The sequence below is a fragment of the Primulina eburnea genome, chromosome 13, assembly GCF_022965805.1.
Source record: "Primulina eburnea isolate SZY01 chromosome 13, ASM2296580v1, whole genome shotgun sequence".
NCBI lineage: Eukaryota > Viridiplantae > Streptophyta > Magnoliopsida > Lamiales > Gesneriaceae > Primulina > Primulina eburnea.
In genome coordinates, this window is record NC_133113.1 from 15,860,399 (window position 1) to 15,879,551 (window position 19,153).

The window sequence follows — 19,153 nt, forward strand, 5'->3', positions numbered from 1 at the left end:
GGATTACCGTAATCTGAAATGATTTGGGTATAATTACTGAAATTTAAGATTAATCTGAAATGATTTATGGATTAAGTGATGTGATTGAGGTTATACGAACTCGAATGATGAAGCCGGATGTTGGTTTATTTTAAGCCGAGATGTTGAACCGAACATCTCAAGATGTTAGGCCGAACATCTCGCGCCCGAGCGGCAGAAAAGAACCGCCCGAGCGCCAATTGTATTTTTTTGGACAGAATGTTTGGCACTGGAGCGGTAGAATATTACCGCCCGAGCGCCAGGAGATGTTCAGCCGAGTATCTCGACAGAAATTACCGCGCCCGAGCGGTAACTTATGACCGCCCGAGCGCGAGTCATGCAGAATGTAAACTTGCCACTTGCCTTGCATGCGTGAAAGTGTGTATATATATATATATATATATATATATATATATATATACGAAAGCAATTCTTCTTCAGATTCAAAAGAAGAAATCGAGGGATAAGATCAGAGGAAAGGGAAAGGGTTCTAAATCGTGGAATTTCGATTTTACGAGATCCGCCCGTTCGATTTTGAATCCGACTTCAGTACCGAGTTCCTAGCAACGTAGGCTACAACTTGACGTAAGTTTTGCTACGTTTTGACATGTTTTGAAATTAAACTATTGTCAGAATTGAATAGGATTCATATATGATGTCCTTGTCATGTTAGACATCATAGAATCGAAGTCAGATTAAAGAACGGACTGTTTGTGTAATTGTTATGATTTTTGGAATCAATTTGACTGAGAATTCATATCAGATATGTATGGTTATTGAGATTATGACTGGTATCGATATTGATTATGAGTTCTGATATTATCTCTGTGATGTTTGGATTGACGGGATTATCGAGACAGTATTGTTATACCGTCGAAACATCAGTTGACTGATATTGATCAGAGTCGGTATTGAATTAGATTGTATTGGTATACCGTATGTCGATTGACATTGATCAGATTTTATTGTGATTTGAATATTGATCAGAACAGGTATTGAATTGAGTTGTTTATTGATATTATATCTGTTCGATATTGTTATTACCAGATTGGGAATGGACCGAGATAGAGTCGGGACTTCTTCTTCTTCTGAGCGAGTAGATAAAGGTATAAATTAATGTTGAGTTGGGATTGCACAACTCGAGTGAGGTTTGACTCGAGTTTCCCTAAATCACATACTGTACCTTATTGCATTGATATTTGCATTGAGTTGATTAATATACTTGTTCTCTTGATATTAGATAACATGTATTAGACGAGTTATCTTGTGACAGAAGTGCCGGATAGTGGTGGTATCGCCACGGCACATTGCACGATGTCTCAAGATAGGATATTGGTGATAGAGCTACAGTCCTTGACGGTTAGGTCAGGACACTGGATGTTTGGTTATATCGAGTAATGGAATCTATTACGGAATTCGATATAGGAACACCATATTTGGTTATATCGAGTAAAGGGTATTGGAATTCTTCTATTACGGAATTCGATATAGGAATACCAGGGCACTGGTTATATCGAGTAATAGAGATTATGGTTCCATCCTTTACGGAATTCGATATAGGAATACCGCATCTGGAAACCGGGATCCCTAGACTAGGATTGAGTCTAGTCTAAAACGTAGAGTCACTAGCCTGAGTGACAGCTAGATTGAATGGTATTGATTAATAATGAATTATGTTCCTGATTAGGGTACATGTGTAGAATATGATTTATGCTTGTTATTGATTTATATCATGATGTTGATATAGGATATGATTTTTGTTATATGCTCTTATATGATTTATATGATTGCATGTATACATGATTTATACTGGGATATTTATATCTCACCGGAGTCATCCGGCTGTTGTCTTGTTTGTATGTGTGCATGGCAACAGGTGGGCTAGGATCAGGGTCAAGAAGAGAACGAGGCTGGACTAGATAGCGTGGAGATCCGGACTTTGAAGCAACTTAGGGTTCAGCACTGACTTATAGTTGAACCTAGTCGGATTATTGTAGATCATACAATAATTGTATGTTATGTTTAATATGTAATTTGAATTTAATTACATTATGTTTCCGCTGTGTAATTTTAAAAAAAAAAATTAGACCCTGTTTATTATACTTGATTATTTATTCCTAAATACGATTAAGGAATGAATTAGCTTCCGGGTCCCCACAATTACACTTCGAATAATAAATGAATTTTTTTTGGTTTTTTTTTAAAAAAATTATTTCACGACAAAGAAAAATTGATTCGGAAACAATTACATGCACAATAGATCGAACAGTTCAATGTAAAATTATTTTGATTTTCTTTTTCGATCTTCAATATTCTTCTGGACGAAGTTCTGAATCAAAACATAAGTTATAAAATTAATGTTTACATAGATTAAATAAATTGAAGAGAACAATAAATGGGAAACTACTATACTAGTCTATACATGAGCAACGATATATATATATATATATATATATATATATATATATATATATCTATCTCTAGTTAAACTTTGATATATCAGATAGGGTAGTTTTCATATCTGATGCTACAGTAAACCAACTCAGTCCTGCCGCCAACACTGTTCCGGCATCCGCTAGTCACAGTGGTTTTGGCCACCACAAGGCAGTTGGCGCAATCTGTCCTCGACAGAGCCCCGTTACAAGTGGCACGGCCGAACGAAACTGCCAGGGCATTGCCGGAAACAGTGCGATAGTCGAAGCCTTTACGGGTGGGCGTGACGTTCATTAAATCCATCAGAACATCGGCGACGCTGCCGGCATATAGGTCTTCTTGCGAGTACCCGTGGGAATTGCACCAAAGGAGATTGACAGCCGTGTTTGGCTCGCTTTCAGTTATCAAGAATTGGCCCGTTATGCAAATTATTAGTGCAGGGAGCATCATCAAAATGGGTTTTCCAATCACACCCATTTTGTACTCTGTTTTCTTTTTTCTTTCTTTCGAAGGAATGAAATCGAACGTTGCTTGTGTGTGTATATATACACACACACACACATCTTAGACACATCGGTTAGTGCTCCTAAGTTTTGGACCGAACGCTCATGATCGTTTTTATGGGTTCAACTACGAATTAATTTCCTATTTATTCACATTAACAATAATTTTATTCACATTACGATACCAAAATATTTCTCTAGATAATAAAAAAAAATGAAAACAAAGAGAAAACATTTAGATTTAGAATCAATATATTGATAAATATTTATTGACAATGTTAAGATTGGAACTTGGACCTAACTCAACCCCAAAAGCTAGCTCAAGGGGGTAGGATTGTCCAAACCCATATATACAACTCACAGGTTATTTATCCAACCGATGTGGGACAATTAACACACACCTCTTACACCCAAGAATGAACATCTGGAGCGTGGAATTTACAAATGACCCAATCGTATGATTTGAAAGAAATAAATACTCATAGGGTGTTTATGAATATACTTTTACTGAAACTATTCTGGGGTTGACGAAGATAGCTATTGTAGTATTCCTTGCAAATGTTCTTCTTGAAGCTTTATTTCAATTCTCCAATCAATTCTACGACTAGGTGTATGTACTTCAACTACTAGCTATTAAGGATTAGGTTCAACTTCTAAAGTTGAGAAAGTATATTGAATTTCTTCAAATTCTATGTTCTCACATTTTCTATCTAATAGAAATTTCTTCTCTAGAAATGTGGTGTTTCTTGAAGCAAATATTTTGCTTCCTTGAGATGATAGAAATATTATCCTACAGAATTCTTTGGATATCCCACAAAGTAGCACAAAATGGATCTACTATCTAATTTTTCTTTCAATGTCTACTTTACATAAGCAGAACATCTCCATATTCTCAAGTAAGAATATTTAGAAGTGTTTCACATCCATGTCTCATATGGTGTTTGTTAGGATCAGTTGAGTGCGATAGAGTGTTTAGAAAAGGGGTTTAATAAACACTTAACAACTTTCACAACTTTTCAAACGATGAATCAGTTTAGTGATAGATTGAATTAGCGAATCTTGTTGTCAATGTCAATCAGTTAACTAATGAAAGTGCGGAAATAAACTGAATGACAGATAGAATAAAACTAAGAATAGAGAACGCAAGATTTATGGATGTTCGGAGACTTCAAACGCTCCTACGTCACCCTTTTTATCTCGAAGATATGATGTTTACTAAAAGGCTTTGATCTATACAACACTTTGTACAAACTCACTTCAGTTTGGACATAACATTGCCAAAACTGAAACTCTTAGTATCAATACAATTTAATCAGTACTCAACTGATGTAATTTCTAAGAACAACTGATCTCTAAAAGAACGAATATTACAACAATGAATGTTTGTACTTAAGCTCAAAATATATCCTTAAAGCTATGAATATATCTGATGAGTGTGAGCTCCTTGTAACTAATCACAAACTGTTTAACTCAAGAATGAATGTACGGGCTTCGAGAGTTTTTCTCACCTGATCTTCTCGACTATTTATAGGCTTTGTTCTCAAATGGTAATAATGAATACATTTGAATTTTTATATCCATTAGACGTGTCAACATTCTTTTGACAATCGTACATTGTAGCTTTTCTGAAATGCGGCGTTCCTACTATAATATGCAGTCTGCTATTGTACAATTTGTCGGTTGTTAGCTACGCTCTTTAACTGATGACGTGTCAAGATGATTTAAAAGTTGACTCTTTATAACCAATAGGATTAACTGATTGTTGTGTAACCGATCAGTCTTAACTGATCATCCAGTCGACTACACAGCTTCAGTTAGCTTTGAACAGTTCAGTTTCCTTTAATAATTTTCGCATTAATCTCCAGTTCAGGAAACTATCAATTACACATCTACAGTTCAGTTGTCTTCAGTTGCGTTGATCAGTTCTTCAATATTTTCACGCTCAATTTGTCAAACTCCGAAATTATAATTCCAACAATTTCCCTCTTTTTTGTGTTTGACAAAACTTAGAATTTATGAACTGATCAAACTGAACTTTTGTAGATAAAATAATCTTTTATTGAAAATTATTTCACTTGACAGATTCGTACAAAGAATAAAAGAATCTTTTACTGTCTGAAAATCTGGTAAGACTAATAACTGAATGTAGAGACTGTCTTCTAACTGATCTTAACTATTCTTCATTTCTTGGTTCTTTTATCCGTTGGTCCTTGTTCAGTTTGTTGACTTGGTCTCTTCTTAGATAGCTGCTGCTGGTGTTTTTCTCTCTGCTCTTCCCCTTTTTTGTAAACACTGCCAACTTTATTGAATAAGATACGGACCTCTAAAGTGACTTGGGATATATCATGTAACAATTGTTCCTGCATCAAATCTATTCTCTTTGTCATTGTTGTTTGCACAAAATCAATGCGATTTATGACCATGTCTTGAGTTTGGAAAAGAGTTGGAACCGTCACTATTTCCTTCTTCAACCGATCTATTAAGATCATTAAGTTATTAATGTCTTTGGTGACCTGGTTAAGGCTCTTCAAAATACTATCTTTTGTAGAATCAATCTTCAATGAGTGCAGAAATTGGGTTGACTTCATATCATAAATGATTGAGATAAGAGTGTGTCAACCAGACTGAATTCCTTCGAGCATTATTTCAGCAGCCGCTGGTATTTCAGGAGACATAGATTCAGATGGATCATGTTCTTTCTCCTTTTCTTCATCATCAAAAATAACCAAGGCCAATTTTTTTGATTCAGTCTCATTTTGAACTAATGCTAGAATAATATCTTCAACCGATTTCTGATGGGTGTATTCAGCAGCGGTGGAAGGTTGAGCAGCAGTTGAGCTGGTACGCTCTTCAGTTGGTTTATCAGCTATCACTTCAGTTGGCTCTGTAGTTAGCACTGGCACATCTTCTGTTTGGTCTGAGTGCAACTGAGCCATGTCAGCTTGATTTACTTGTTCAGTCGTGCCAGCCGACTGAACTATTTCTTCAAGTTCTTGTAAAACAGCCTCTGAGGCTGATTGTTTAGTCATGTTCTCGTATTCAACTGGTTCATCAGTTAAAAAGTTCAGCTGGATGTCAGTGTCAACTGATCGTATTACTTCATCGACATTTGTCAGTGACAACTCAGCATCGGTGTAGAGTTGAAGACCTGCTGGAGGAGATTTAGGAGCAGAAGATGACGGTTGTGCATCTTTGAAAGAAGATACAGTTACTTGCTCAGTTTGTTCAACAACTGTTTCCTTGGATGTCTCTGACTGATTTGTTCAAGGTTCACCCTCCTCATATGAGGTTGAACTTTGGGAATTTACTGGAATATACAACTGTTGATCCATTTCCCAATCTTTGATCTTGATCTTGATTTGCAATGTTAAGAGATTGAAGTCCAGCTGGTGAAAAACTGCTATGTCATTGTTGGACTTGTAGGATCATAGTTCATGCATAGCTGAGCTGTGACTTCAGCTAGCTTCTTGACGTGCATCAGATCAAAGAAATAATTCCTCCTCTCCAGCGCTTGAGCAATCATGGAAGCTTTAATTGTCTTTAGAACTGTTGCTTCCAAGGAGATGAACTTGTTCAAAATCGATGTTTTCTGCAATCTCCTAGCAAACACTTCAATCCTAAATCTGACCCATTCATTATACACTTTCAACTTTGATTCAGAAAACTCATTTATTTCTTCCCATGTCGAATCAATATGAGTTTGAATCGGGTTGGTTGGTTAGTGCTCTTCAATCAATTTGTCCTTACCTTTTGGGTCAGTGAGGACATGAGAAATGCTCAGCCCTGACATAGTTGAATCCACTTTGTCATGTATCACCACTCCCTTCGGCCGAGAAAAAGGCACTGTAGTTGGACTGATGATAGTGATGAGTGGTGCTCTCACTCCAACTTGTTTCAGTTTCTCACCAGATTCGGTGATAGTATTCTTTGAAGGATCAGTTGGAGGAAGTTGTTGATGTTTAGTAGAAGATGCAACCGAAACTGCCATGATAGGTATAGGGATGAGGGGATGTTTTGCTCCAATTGGCTTCAATCTTGCAGTGATAGGATCGAATACTAGGTTAAAGAGTGTTTAGAAAGGGGGGTTGAATAAACATTTCACCACTATTGTAAGTTTTTTGAAAGTTGAGTTCAGTTTAGTGATAAACTGATACTCAAAATCTTGTCAGTCAATATCAATCAGTTAATAATTAAGTGTGGAATAAAATTGACTAATAGATAGAATAAAAACTGAGATAGGAACATGAGATTTAACGGATTTTCGGAGATTTCAAATACTCTTATGTCACCCCTTCTATCCCAAGGATAGGATATTCACAAAAAAACTTTGATCGATACAAACATTTATACAGACTCACTTCAGTTTGGACTTAACACTGCAAAAACTGAAACTCTTAGTTTACAAAATATTTCACAGTATTCAACTGAATTTATCACAAACTGATCTCTTACAAGATCGAGTTTTACAATGATAACAATGTGCTTGAAAGCTCGAAAATTTAGCCTTGATTGCTTCGAATATATGCGATAAGTATGGGCTTTTCTTTCAGCAGAGTAACAGCTTATAGACGAGTTTAGATGTTGAGAATTTGATGCGTTGTAACTTATTTTCTCAGCTGCTCCTCTCTGCTATATATAAGATCTTCTTCAACGGTAACATTTAATATTTGAATTTTTTTTGTCCGTTAGTTTGCCATGTCAACGTTGTACTGAAATTCGTACACTGCTACTGAATTGTGGAGTTCCCACTATCTGTTTGCAGTATGCTTTTGTACTATTGTCGGTTGAACGTCCTTTTCGTTAACTGACCAAGTCTCCAGCTGAAGAATCCGCTAAAGCAATGGCAGGTAAGCTTACGACTGATTGTAGCAATTGATCAGTTTCCAACTGATCAGTCAGTTGACTTTGTAGGTTCAGGTTTGAGTATGTAACTTCTTGATCAGTTTATCCAATCGATTTAATCAATTAGTTTGTCAAACAACCGAAATTCAGTTTCCAACATACAGCTTATACAGTTTCCATAGCAGCAGTTGTTTTGGTCTTTTGGGACCTTGTCTTCTTCAGGATTTTCGGAGATGGGGTTTTCTCCGATTCAGTTTCACTGACAATCATTTTTCTATTGATTTTTTTTTTAGCCAATTCCTTGGTCTTCTTGACCAATTTGGGAGCTGCTTGCATCCCAATCTCCTTCTTGACTTTGAAAAATTGCTCAGGAGATATGTCCAGCTTGGTCTGCGGTTGCTGAACATTCTTGGCAGTGAAGACCTTGAATTCGGATGACCTTTCATCAGAGTCATCCACCAAACTTTTGTTTTTCAGAAGTTACCTGAGTGGCATAGAAAAACCTTTGGACTGTTTGGAGGACTGAAGGATGTTCTTCAAGATAATGAAAATTATAGCTGACCAGTTCAATCTCCTCCAGCCATAATAGCAGTCATAACTTTAAATATTTCAAGGGTGAGGGAAACAAACAAGCCTGCCTTCGCGAGTACACTCTTGGCAACAATATCAGTCACTAACTGAATCTCTGGCTTCAGTTCTTTCCTTGGATCGGAAACCTTGATTTTCCGTCGATCAGCGGATAGCACCGTCTGCATCTTCTCAATAACAGAAATCTTCACTTCAGAAAAGTTAGCTAAGCCTTCAGAAGGCAGTTGGAAGAGATTGCTGAAGGAGTCTTTTTCAATGATCAGCAACTTATTGTTAATGGTTGTTATGATTTTACCATCAGCAGAGATGAAGCTATTGGCATATATGTAATGCCCGAGATTTTTATCTGTTAATTTGCGAAATGATTTATTGTGAATTGATATGATTAGGAGAGGATTAATCGGGACACGATTTGATTCGGCGTGTGAAGATGTATGTGCGAGGACAGTACACCTCGCGCATATGCGCGACCAGGAGGTGCGCATATGCGCGAGATGGGCAGAGGGCCTCGCGCATATGTGCGAAGTAAGTGCGCGCATTTGCGCGAGTGTGTGCAAGGAAAATTGCGAGTCCAGAGAACTTCGCGCATATGCGCGGTGATGGGGAACGGATATGCGCGAGCTGCCGAGAATTTTATTGCGGAGACCAGTAGGTCTCGCGCATATGCGCCGGTTGAGATCGCGCATATGCGCGAGACGTGCATCACGAATATGAAGCCACTTGCCCTTATATATATATATATATATATATATATATATATACCTTCTTCACCTCAGAATTGAAGAAGGAAAGGAACGAGATACCTCAGGAGAAAGCTTCAAGTTTGATTCCAAAAAATTGATTTGAACAAAATCTAACCGTCCGATTTGAATCCGACTTCAGTACCATGTTCCTATCGACGCAGGCTACAACTGGACATAAGTTTCTTATGTTTTTGGTATGATTTGAAATTATGGTATTTCCAGAATCAGATAGGATTCATATATGATGTTCTTCACACGTTAGACATCGTAAAATCGAATTCAGATTGAGAAACAGATTGATTATGGAATTGTTATGATTTTCAGAATGGAATTGATTGAGATTCCATATCAGATTCGATAGCTTTTGAAACAGATCGTCAGCCTTTGAGATTATATACTATTCGAGCTGAACCAGAACTGATATTGAAAATCAAAGAGGCACAGAAAATTGATCAGATTGTACAGAATTCGATTGCTATGGTAAGGGCTGGACATCAATCGGAATATCAGGTTCGTGACGGTGTTTTGTATGTGAATAATCGTATTGTTATGCCGAATGTTTCAGATTTGAGACAACGGATACTAGCAGAAGCGCACAACAGTCGTTTTAGCTTTCATCCTGGTGGCAGAAAAATGTATAATGATTTGAAGACACAATATTGGTGGAAACAGATGAAATCTGATGTTACTGAATTTGTAGCCAAATGTCTGAATTTCCAACATGTGAAGGCCGAGAGAAATAAACCAGGAGGATTGTTACAGAGTTTGTCTATTCATGAATGGAAATGGGATCACATTTCCATGGATTTTGTGACGCAGTTATCCAGATCCTCCAGAGGTTGTGATGCGATTTGGGTCGTGATTGATCGATTGACCAAATCTGCATGCTTTATTCCATACAAGATGACATACAGACATGACCAGATGGCCGATATTTATGTCAAAGAAGTGGTTAGATTGCACGGAGTGCCGAAGTCGATTGTTTCAGACCGTGATTTACTTCGCACTTCTGGTATAGTATGCAGCAAGCTCTGGGTACGAAGTTACATCTGAGCACCACATATCATCCACAGACCGACGGACAGTCAGAGCGGACTATCCAGAGATTGGAAGATATGCTGAGAGCGGTAGTTCTTGATTTTAGCACTAATTGGCAAGATGCATTGCCTCTTTGTGAGTTTTTGTACAACAACAGCTATCAGACAAGTATTGAGATGGCGCCTTTCGAAGAGTTGTACGAAAAGAAATGCAGATCCCCTCTGTATTGGGATGATATCTCTGAGGTTCCTGAGATTGGACCTGGCATGATCAGAGATATGACTGAAAAAGTAAAGCTGATACAGAAAAGAATGAAGACAGCTCAAGATATACATGCCAAATATGTCAATGTTTGACGTAGACCATTGGTATTTGAAGCAGGAGACCGAGTATTTTTGAAGATTTCACCTTTCCGAGGAGTTGTCAAATTTGGCAAGAAAGGGAAGTTGTCTCCACGATTTATTGGGCCGTACGAGATTCTCGAGAAGATAGGAGATCGTGCATATCGACTCGCATTGCCGCCTTCTTTATCTGGGATACATGACGTTTTTCATGTATTGTTGTTGAGGAAATACCTGTCGGATGCTTCACACATTATGCAGCCAGACGAGGCCGAGCTTGACGAGACATTGAGCTACTTTGAGAAGCCGATTCAGATTCTTGATCGGAAAGAAAAGCAACTCAGAACGAAGACTATTCTACTTGTTAAAGTGCAGTGGAGTCATCATGGCGTCGAATAAGCGACTTGGGAGAGTGAGTCAGATATGAGACAGAGATTTCCCGAGTTATTTCACTGATGTGAGTATTTTATTCAGCTTCTGTTATACATACCTTCTTATTAATATGATTGTTTGCCTGTGATTTCGAGGACGAAATTGTATCTTAAGGGGGGAGAAATGTAATGCCCGAGATTTTTATCTGTTAATTTGCGAAATGATTTATTATGAATTGATATGATTATGAGAGGATTAATCGGGACACGAATTGATTCGGTGTGTGAAGATGTATGTGTGAGGACAGTACACCTCGCGCATATGCGCGAGATGGGCAGAGGGCCTCGCGCATATGCGCAAAGTGAGTGCGCGCATATGCGCGAGTGTGTGCAAGGAAAATTGCGAGTCCAGAGAACCTCACGCATATGCGCGGTGATGGGGCGCGCATATGCGCGAGCTGTCGAGAAGTTTATTGCGGAGACCAGTAGGTCTCGCGCATATCCGCCGGTTGAGGTCGCACATATGCGCGAGACGTGCAGCACGAATATGAAGCCACTTGCCCTGACATGAATGATATATATATATATATATATATATATATATATATATATATATATATATATATATATATATATATATATATATATAAAGCATATTCACCTCAGAATTGAAGAAGGAAAGGAACGAAATACCTCAGGGGAAAGCTTCAAGTTTGATTCCAAAAATTTGATTTAAACAAAATCTAGCCGTCCGATTTTGAATCCGACTTCAGTACTGTGTTCCTATCGACGCATGCTACAACTGGACGTAAGTTTCTTATGTTTTTGGTATGATTTGAAATTATGGTATTGCCAGAATCAGATATGATTCATATATGATGTTCTTGACACGTTAGACATCGTAAAATCGAAGTCAGATTGAGAAATAGATTGATTATTGAATTGTTATGATTTTCAAAATTGAATTGATTGAGATTCGGTATCAGATTTGTATCGTTATTGATTATGAATTGTGTTATGATACCTATTTATATTACATTGACGAGGATATCAGGATTGTTCCGTTATGCCGTTGGTTTTGAGTTAAATCCAGATTGGTATCGATTTGAGCAATTTATTGATATGGTATTATTGATATTGTCATTGCCAGATTGAGTGTTGAGAGAATTTGAATTCCAGACGGGAACGGCGTCAGAACTGCAATAAAAAAAGGTATAAGTCAATGTGGTACTAGGAGAACGACTCGAGTATGATATACTTGAGTTTCCCTAAATCACATACTTATTGTTATTGTGTGAATTGATGTAAGGCTCGAGATTCATTAGTCTTCATTGACGTGAGACTCAGAATATATGAGAATGCATGACGTGCAATGAGGGGAGAAAGACATGAGAAATTAGAGTTTTGAATTTGAGATGGACCGCACCTGCGGTAAAGAACAAGACCGCACCCGCGGCCGACTTTTATGAATTTTTGGAAAAATTGCCGAAGCATGACCGCACCTGCGGTCATGGAGGTACTGCACCCGCGGTGCATGGACAGTAAGTTAGCAAAAATTTCCCGTAGCATCACCGCACCCGCGGTGCAGAAGGACCGCACCTGCGGTGACAAGACCGCACCCGCGGTGCAGAACAGGACCGAACCCGCGGTGCAGAACAGGACCGCACCCGCGGTCGATGATTTTAGAAAATGATAGAGTTGCCGAAGGCACAGCGCACCCGCGCTCCTTGAACCACCGCACCCGCGGTCGTGCGTGCCCTTTGAAGAATGAGCCATGTGTTATATAACATGCAAGATATATATAGAGGTGGCTTCATTTCCTCCTTGCTCAGATGAAACAACCGAGAGAGAGAGCTTAAGGAAAAGGAGAGTTCTTGCACTTTGAATTTAGATTTCTCAAGATTTAGTCACCCGAGTTGTATTCCGAGTTAAGATTCGTGTTTCTCTCATCACCGGCTTCGAAAGGATGTAAGTATGATTCATTTCAACATGTTTAGAAGATTACATGTTGGGGGAAATTCTGATATGCTTGTAAACATGTATTCTTAAGATGATTATGAGTGTATATTCGAAACCGGGATGAAGAATTGATATCGAACTCAATTATTATGATTTCAGCATATTCTTGATTGAGCATGTTCAGATTTTAGAACTTGGAATATACTATGATGATGATTATGAGTTGAGATTGATGAATTGATCATGATAGGTTGAGATTTGGTTTGATTGGTACTGCGAGATCACGTCGTTATACCGTCAAGATTGATTTTAGATTGTGAATGTGTTGAATTGAATAGAGATTGATATTGAGCATTCAACATTGCCATTTCAGATTTGTATTGGCCACTTTGATAGCGATACTTCGACATCGACAGAAATTGTACAACGAAAGGTATAATTCATGTGATTGTAGGGAAGACACAACTCGAATCAGATTTGATTAGAGTTTCCCAACCAAATCACATACTAGATTTATTGTTTATGTTTGATATGTTTTGAATTGTTTATAGATTATATTGAAATCTCCTGATATGATAATGCTGTGTTTATAGATTTATATTCAAGCATTGAGATAGGAGAGTCATTGACAGATTTGTCAAAACTAGACGTTCGGTGTATCGCCGCATAGGAGCAGACTTCCTCCGATTGTAGACATTCGATACAGACACGACTGAAGTCTAGGAGTAAGACGTACAGTTACCCCGATTGGGAGGGTAGGTAACAGACAGTGACGTCTTATTCACCCCGGGATCGCTAGAGTAGAGTCAAGACATGAGTTGATTTGCATGGCATGCTTATATATACTGGTTTCATAGACTATGGAACCTATGATTTAGATCACATGCATGATATTGTGTTTTATGATTTTATTATGCATATGCATGTATACATGTTTTATACTGGGATGTGTTCTCACCGGAGTTTCCGGCTGTTGTTATGTCTATATGTGTGCATAACAACAGGTGGGGCAGGATCTGGGTCACGACAGAGATGAGTACGAGATAGCGTGGTGACTACGGGCGCAGAAGATGACTAGTGGCTCTTACTAGACTTGTAGTATTTGCATTTATGGTTTGTACTTAAACTATACACTAGTTGAGTTGATGTATTAGGATGAGACACATTTATCATGTTTGTACATTATGTATGATGTAAATTAATAAAGAAATATTATGCTTAATAATGACATTTGATTTAATGTTCAAAATCGAAAATTCGACCCACATTTTCTCACAGATCCATTTAATCCCAGATAGAATTGAGTTAGAGTCCGGGTCCCCACAACAGGTGGTATCAGAGCCGTAAGTTCTGTAGACTGAGATAGAATAGAATGAGCGGGGTAGATCGAGTCATCTTCCTTGCTTTTGATGTGCTAGCATGATTTATTGCTTTCCATATTATATGTTGTTGTATTATCTGATTTGATTTACAGCATATAATTGTCAAGTCTGGATCAGAACTGATTCTCGATCAGAGGTATATGATCAGAGGAGGGCTGAGACAGCTGGTATAGACTGTATACTAATCTGTTTGATATTCAGATATGCCACCTAGAAGAATACCGCAACCAGCTGCAGGACAAGTGCCAGAACAAGGGAGTACGTCAGGTACTCAGATGGACGTAACCGCTACACCAATGGAGACGCTTTTGAAGCGGTTTCAGTCGTTCCGACCCCCGACTCTGAAAGGCACTGAGAATGCAGCGGATTGCGAGAGTTGGCTGGATGATATAGAAATGCTCTTTGAATCACTTGCTTACTCAGATGAACGTCGAGTGAAACTGATCGGACATCAATTGCAAGAGGTGGCCAAGAGTTGGTGGCTAACGACGAAACGAGCCCTAGAACATCGAGATATTGATATTACTTGGAAAGTTTTTAAAGATGAATTTTATCAACGTTTCTTTCCAGTATCATACCGAAAAGACAAAGGGGCGGAGTTCGCCAATTTGAGACAGGGCCAGTGGAATATAGAGGAATATGTCGCCAAATTCTCTTCCTTGCTTCGATTTGCACAATATATATATTTCTACTCTATTTCATTAAATGTAAATACAAGTCTTGTTATTATACATTCATACAAACTAGTGTTTAAAACAAACCAATATCCACAAGTAGTGCAAAGCTAATAAAAAACCACTAGTCCTCTGCTGCGCCCGAAGTCACCACGCTATCACGATCTCATCTCTGTCTCGACCCAGATCCTGCCCCACCTGTTGTTATGCACACATACAGACATAATAACAGCCGGAAACTCCGGTGAGAACAAATCCCAGTATAAACATGTATACATGTGTGGGGACCCGGACGCTAATCATCTTCTTAATCATGCTTGGGACTAATTAATCAATTATAAAACAGGGTCTAAATTTTTTTTTTTTTAAAATACAAAGCGGAAACGTAATGTAATTTACTCAAATTACATAATAAACATGAATATACATCTCAGTATAAAAGTACAAGTCCTGTACCACATACATCTATTCCACTAGGGTTTAACAGCTAATATCAAGTGTCTAACCCTATCTCTAAATCAAGTCCGGAGCCTCCACGCTATCTATCTTCTCTCATCCTCTTCTTGACCCTGATCCAGCCCCACCTGTTGTCATGCACACATACAAAACAAGACAACAGCCGGATAACTCCGGTGAGATATAAATCCCAGTATAAACAATGTACATATGCAATCATATAAAAACATATACAAAAGCACATAAGGATTATTCATAACACGTCTCAAATCAGAAACATAAATCCATATCAAACATTCAATAATCATGAATGGTATAAACAATGTAAATCAACATGTCATATCTGACTCGACTAAACCGACACGTCGTCTCAGACTCGACTCAACTGACGCGTCGTCTCAGACTCGACTCAACTCTATCCTAGGGATCCCGATGTCTGAATAATGATAATATACCGAATCTCAGTCGATAGGAATGACTCAATCCCTAAACGGCATCGATATAATTCATATATTCAGTGTCTGGGCGAATCGGCCGCAGAATTGACGAATCAGTCAAGAATTAGGCGAATCAGCCAATAACCAGACGAATCAGCCTGTAATTAAGCGAATCAGCTATACTTAGGCGAATCAGCCCATAAATAGACGAATCAGTCTATAACCCGACGAATCAGCCGGTGACTAGGCGAATCAGCCCATGACTCAACGACTCAGTAATCAATAGATGCATTCAGTATCTAGGCAAATCAATCAATGACTAACGAATCAGTAGTCATTACATGCAGTGGCTATAAATCAATAGACAACAGTCATAAGTCCCATCAATTGCAAATATCAATGCAATAAATGACAGTATGTGATTTAGGGAGACTCGAGTCAAACCTCACTCGAGTTGTGCAATCCCAACTCAACATTAATTTATACCTTTCTTTCTGATACTCTGGCTCTGTCGAAGTCTCGAACCCCAAGCCTGTCAATACTCAATCTGACAAGAACAATATCGAGGAGTATAATATCAATATACCACTCGAATTAAATCTGTCCTGCTCAATACTCAATCTAATTCAATATCGATGGTATAACGGTATAATATCAATATACCCAACAATACCCTAACAATCAGATATTAATTCTAATATCTCATACTCAATATAATACCATTCTGATATCACTTGACTCCAAAACTATTCCGAAAATCATAACAATTCCATAATCAGTCCATTTCTTAATCTGACTTCGATTCTATGCTGTCTAATATATCGAGAACAACATATATGAGTTCCATTCAATTCTGACAATATCATAATTTCCAGACATGTCAAAACGTAGTAAAACTTACGTCCAGTTGTAGCCTACGTCGATAGGAACTTGGTACCGTAGTCAGATTCAAAATCAGACGGACGAATTTCTCACAAAAGGCGTAAGGATTTTCAACCCTTATCCAGAAACCTTTTTCTGATTTCTTATCGTTTCTTTCTTATGAATTCTGAAAGAATTCATAGTATATATATATATATATATCTCGTACATGCGATAAGGCACATGGCACATCCTTCACGCGACACGCCTCGCGCTCGGGCGGTAATAAATTTCCGCTCGGGCGCGAGCTCGGCGCTCGGGCGGTGACAATCTGCCGCCCGGGCGCGAGGAGTTCTGTATCCTTGCTTCCCCATTGGCGCTCGGGCGGTCGAAATCTACCGCCCGGGCGCCACACTTGCTGCCCGAACCAACATTTACAATGCCTTGGCGCTCGGGCGGTGCTTTTCTACCGCTCGAGCGCCGAGGGTTCTGTCCACTTCCTTGGTTAATCATGCAACGACGCTCGATCTTGGCATAAAGGTTCATTTGAGTTCGTATAACCTCGATCACGTCAATTAATCATGTCTGATTAAAATAATTAAATCTCGGGCATTACATTTCTCCCCCTCTTAGATCTGAGTTCGTCCTCGAACTCGTAAGCAATCAATTCAGATATATTCGAAGAAATGTATACAGAGTTTAAATTCAAAACTCACATATCTGATTCCGGTCTGGAATAAGAATTCAATAAGTATAATATCATAATACTTTCCCAATCCTTCTGACGGAATCAATATCGCCTTACTGGCTATACAACATCCGTATAAACCAATCTACAGTTCATCACATATCCGTGCCATCTGCTGTTATCAAAGACATCTACAGTCTTCAGCTTCAAATACCACTCGTCATCATCTGACGTTGGTTTCTTAAATCGGTCCATTCTGAACTATCTTCATCTTCCTTCGAATTTTCTTCAAAAGAAATCTGTAGTACTCATCGTATACTGTCTTGTCTATACTATCTCATTACCCCTCTGATAAGCTGATAGCTATTGTCACACAGTGATAATAAGTCATATCAAGTAATGCTAACATCCAGCACTAAAGCTGTACAAAAATCTTCCAATATCTGGCTAATACATTCTGACGGTCTGTCAATCTGTAAAACCATCTAAAAGAAAGTTCATGATCTATTCTATCACAAGTACACAATCAATCAAAATCACAATCTGATATAATCTACTGTGGCATTCGGATCTTTCTGATCATTTTTCTGACATCGATCTGTGTCATCTAGTTCTGTTTGTACGTAATCTGGTACAAACTGATAGATATAGATTGAACAATCTGTCAATCTTAATCATATCATTTACAATCTGTAAAAATGATGGTAATTTCATTACGAAAGCTATAGAAATGTACTCCCATTTCTATTTAGAACTATACACTTCTGTAATAAATCTTCTAATTTCTATCTTTCTATCTTTTCTGTTAGCAATTTAGACATATCAGTACAATTTCTGCCAACATTTCCATACCATTCTGTTATAACTGATCTCATCTGTCTATATCACAACGATCTGTTCGAATACACTACAGTCTTAATTATCAGACTGAACACTGAATCCATGACTGTAAGCTTCTAACAATATCTGTTCTTTCTGATTCGAACGATTTGATATACACAAAGCAGTTAATAACATAAATTAAAGAGGAAATACCTACCTGGTATTCGGCTCTGACTATCAATATCAAGCTTTACTGTACAATTCTGACACATCTGACATCACAGAATAATCAATCTCATCCAACGTACACAATCACATATCTGTCACTCTGATCGACACCCTGTTCTGACTATCGATATTAAGTTCTAAACATTCTAATCAGCTTTTCGAACTGCTAACGTTTCAACATCAGCTCTGGTTCAGACGGTACAATGTAATCTCCATTGCCTACCATTTGTCTTAAACACGTATTCAGAATAAGCATCACTATTCAATCAGATTTAAGGCTAAAATCAATCTCTCTGATTGGAATCGGATCTGAAGTCTTATCAGAGAAAACCTCAAGAACTTTCTTATCATTGGTGAATCAGCCAATGATAGACTCAACTTCAGTAAATCAACTGAATACATAAGGAGTCATTCTGCTCCTTTCTGTAATAATCGAGTCATAGCTAGTACGAATATCAAAGAAATTCTAATTCTAGAATTCTTATCGTACAACATTCATTTCTTGGTCATCTCAGGCCTGATTCTCACCATCTTCTGGAACTAATCTATGGTAGCTCTGTACTTGATCAGCATATCAATATCAGTAATGCAGTTCCCAAAATCAGAGAACACCAGTACAATACCAGCTACCACACGATCTAACTCGTTCTCATTCTTATCCTACTGTAGTATTCAAGATCTAACAGAAATCACTGATACAAGATCTTTTCTCAAAGGAACAGAAACACATACTACAGTAACTAGGGATTCAACAGATAATGCATGGATC

The 19,153-nt window shown here is 38.1% G+C and overlaps 1 protein-coding gene across 1 annotated transcript; it reads right to left on the reverse strand.

Moving 5' to 3' along the window:
* Positions 1-2,517: 2,517 nt before the first annotated feature.
* LOC140810316 (antifungal protein ginkbilobin-like protein) lies at positions 2,518-2,928 on the reverse strand. The gene has a single exon (XM_073168190.1). The coding sequence runs from the start codon at positions 2,926-2,928 to the stop codon at positions 2,518-2,520; it is 411 nt and encodes a 136-aa protein (XP_073024291.1).
* Positions 2,929-19,153: the final 16,225 nt, after the last annotated feature.

Coding starts and splice junctions, on each gene's coding strand:
- LOC140810316 (XM_073168190.1), bottom strand. CDS start 2,928: ATGGGTGTGATTGGAAAACCCATTTTGATGATGCTCCCTGCACTAATA.